General features: G+C 62.6%; 1 protein-coding gene across 1 annotated transcript in view; it reads left to right on the forward strand.

Moving 5' to 3' along the window:
• Window positions 1-455, forward strand: part of HDGF (heparin binding growth factor) — a 4,718-nt gene extending 4,263 nt beyond the window's left edge. Inside the window, exons 5-6 of the mRNA XM_029964090.1 lie at window positions 47-177; window positions 258-455. Of these exons, the coding sequence (XP_029819950.1) occupies window positions 47-177; window positions 258-394 (268 nt within the window). The 3' untranslated portion in view covers window positions 395-455. The remainder of the gene's footprint in view (window positions 1-46; window positions 178-257) is intronic.
• The last annotated feature ends 851 nt before the right edge of the window (window positions 456-1,306 follow it).

The raw sequence follows: 1,306 nt of genomic DNA on the forward strand, positions 1-1,306 counted from the left end.
CCCCCCCGTGCCATTCTGCCCCCTCCCACCGCCCGTGTGCCCGCAGGAAGCCCACAGAGGTGGAGTGGAGGTACACGGAGGAGGGCGAGCGCGTCCGCGTGTCCCTGCGCAGCGGCCGCATCCTGCCCGTGCCCCCGCAGCCACGCCGGGATGGCATCGTGCCCGAGAACTGGATCGGTGAGCGGGGCGGCAGAGGGCCTGGGGGGACGTGGGGAAGGCACGGGGGGCTCAGCTCTGCTGTCCCCTCGCCCGCACAGACGGCCCCAAGGACACGTCAGTGGAGGACGCGCTGGCCAAGACGTACAAGCCATCCCTGAAGACCTTTGAGGAGGAGATCATGGACGCCATGGGCATTGTGGAGACACGGCGGGCCAAGAAATCCTACTGGTATTAACTGGGGGGGCAGACTTCCCCCCGGCTGGGCTTCTGCAATAAACACACCCCTCGATTTTCCATGTCTGTGGCACGTGGCGCTTTCGGCGCAGCCCCAACTCGCTCACACCCAGCCCTGGGCAGTAAAAATCGCGGGTTTATTGTGGTTTGTGCCCGGGGCAGGGGGGCTCTGCTCTCCCCGAGGGGCTCTCAGCCCCCTGGGTCCTCGTCCTCGCTGCTGTCCCCGTCCTCGCTGTCCTCGGCCAGCACCGCGGCCAGCGGGGTCCGCGCGGCCACGAGCACCAGGTTCCGTGGAGAGAACAGGGGGTTGAAGAGGGGCACGAGGGCACAGTGGAAACCTGGGGGAGAGCAGAGGGAGTGTCAGAGAGAGGGTCATGAGAGAGGATCAGAGCAAGGAGAGGGTTAGCAAGGAGAGAGAGGGTCGAGAAAGGAGAGGATGAGGATCCAGAGGAAGGAAAGTGGGGTTGGGAGAGAGGAGACAAGGAGAGGGAGGGTTGGGAGACAGGAAAGATCAGGAGGAGGTTCAGGAGAGAGGAGAAGGAAGGTCAGGAGAGAGGAGAGAGAGGGTCAGAAGAGGAGAGAGGGACCATGAGAGAAGAGAGGGAAGGTCAGGGAGAGAAGGAGAGTTGGCAGAGAGGAAAGAGAGAAGAGGGAGGATCAGAGAGAAGGTTGGGAGAGAGGATAGGAGTGAGAAGAGGGAGGGAAGGTTGGAAGAGAGAGGGCCAGGAGAGAGGAGGAGGAGGATTGGGAGAGGGTAGAGAGGAGAGGGAGGGCCTGGAGAGAGGGAACAGGAGAGAAGAGAAGGAGGATCAGGAGAGAGAGGATCAGGAGGGTGGAGAGGAAAAGGAGGGTTGCGAGAGAGGAAAGAGAGGGGAGGGAGGGTTGAGCAGAAGGAGGGTGGAAAGAAGGTTGG

Source organism: Manacus vitellinus, unplaced genomic scaffold, assembly GCF_001715985.3.
Source record: "Manacus vitellinus isolate BGI_N305 unplaced genomic scaffold, ASM171598v3 scaffold_106_pilon, whole genome shotgun sequence".
Classification (NCBI taxonomy): Eukaryota; Metazoa; Chordata; class Aves; order Passeriformes; family Pipridae; genus Manacus; species Manacus vitellinus.